This window comes from Austrofundulus limnaeus, unplaced genomic scaffold (genome assembly GCF_001266775.1).
Source record: "Austrofundulus limnaeus strain Quisiro unplaced genomic scaffold, Austrofundulus_limnaeus-1.0 Scaffold189, whole genome shotgun sequence".
Taxonomy (NCBI): Eukaryota; Metazoa; Chordata; class Actinopteri; order Cyprinodontiformes; family Rivulidae; genus Austrofundulus; species Austrofundulus limnaeus.
In genome coordinates, this window is record NW_013952591.1 from 871,855 (window position 1) to 872,880 (window position 1,026).

The 1,026-nt window shown below is 44.6% G+C and overlaps 1 protein-coding gene across 1 annotated transcript in view; it reads right to left on the reverse strand.

Annotated features, from left to right (window-relative positions):
• sh3pxd2aa (SH3 and PX domains 2Aa) overlaps positions 1–1,026 on the reverse strand; it is a gene marked incomplete in the record, with an annotated part of 64,150 nt that overhangs the window by 41,723 nt on the left and 21,401 nt on the right. The window contains 1 exon segment of the mRNA XM_014018282.1: positions 55–130. Coding sequence (XP_013873736.1) covers positions 55–130 — 76 coding nt within the window.

Consider the following 1,026-nt stretch of genomic DNA (forward strand, 5'->3'; position numbering starts at 1 on the left):
CACACACACACACACACACAGCGCCTCTTCAGAGCTGCAGGATAAGACTATTACCTGGGAGGAATGGAATGATCCTCTTCTTGGGGTCTTTCTGGCCCCCCTCGATCGGGAACTTGTCGAGCAGCTGCATCTGTTGAAACACGAGGAGAGGAAGAGTTTATTCATTTGTCAGCTCAGGAGGAGAAAAACGGTGGCAGTCCTGAGTGATTAGCTTAGCATAAACACGTAGCCTGACCCGGTCCACAGACCAGAACCTGATCCAGTCAGGTTCATTAGTGGGATAAAAAAAGAAATGTTTGATTGTTTTACTGAAGAGCATCACAGAGCCTCATCTGTCAACAACAACAAAAAAAAAATCCACGAAACAAAATAAAGAGTCAGCATTAGCAGCATGCTAACATCTGTGTTCCTCCCGATCCTGCACATCTCCATCCCTRAGATCCAGTTCAGCTAGAACGTGCAGATCCACCCTGAAGGTCAGACCGTGCAGTGCTCAGTGGAATCTGTGTTTGTTCACCTGAAGCTACATTTGAATCATTTTATAACCTGAGAAAAACAAAAAACAACATCTTTACCCCCAAAACTGGAAAAACTCTGAACACTAGGACCGGAACCGAGGGTCCAGGTGGTCAGGTTCTGTTCGGGCTGCTGAGGCAGAGCAAAGTAAATACATTTATAAAAACAAGCTCGGTGCCAAAGCGTTGCTCCATTTCTCACTTCACTGTCTCCTTGGTAACGGCACCGGGCGAGCGTGAAGACGAGTTGTGAAGAGACGTGATTGGACYGTTCTGCACGGCTCTGGACCACTGGTGGAAACGTAGAGTCAGGTAAAAAAAAAAAAAGAGAGAGAGAGATTCTTCCTTATCTGCTGCCAGAGTGAATACAGGTTCTGTTTTCTTTCTCCAGAACAAGCTGTGAGACATTCAGCCCAGATTAAACTGATTTACGTACATCATTATTAAAGAAATAGCCTTTCAAAATAAGAGTCTGTTTTAATTTAAAGCTGGGCGAGAGTCATATATATAT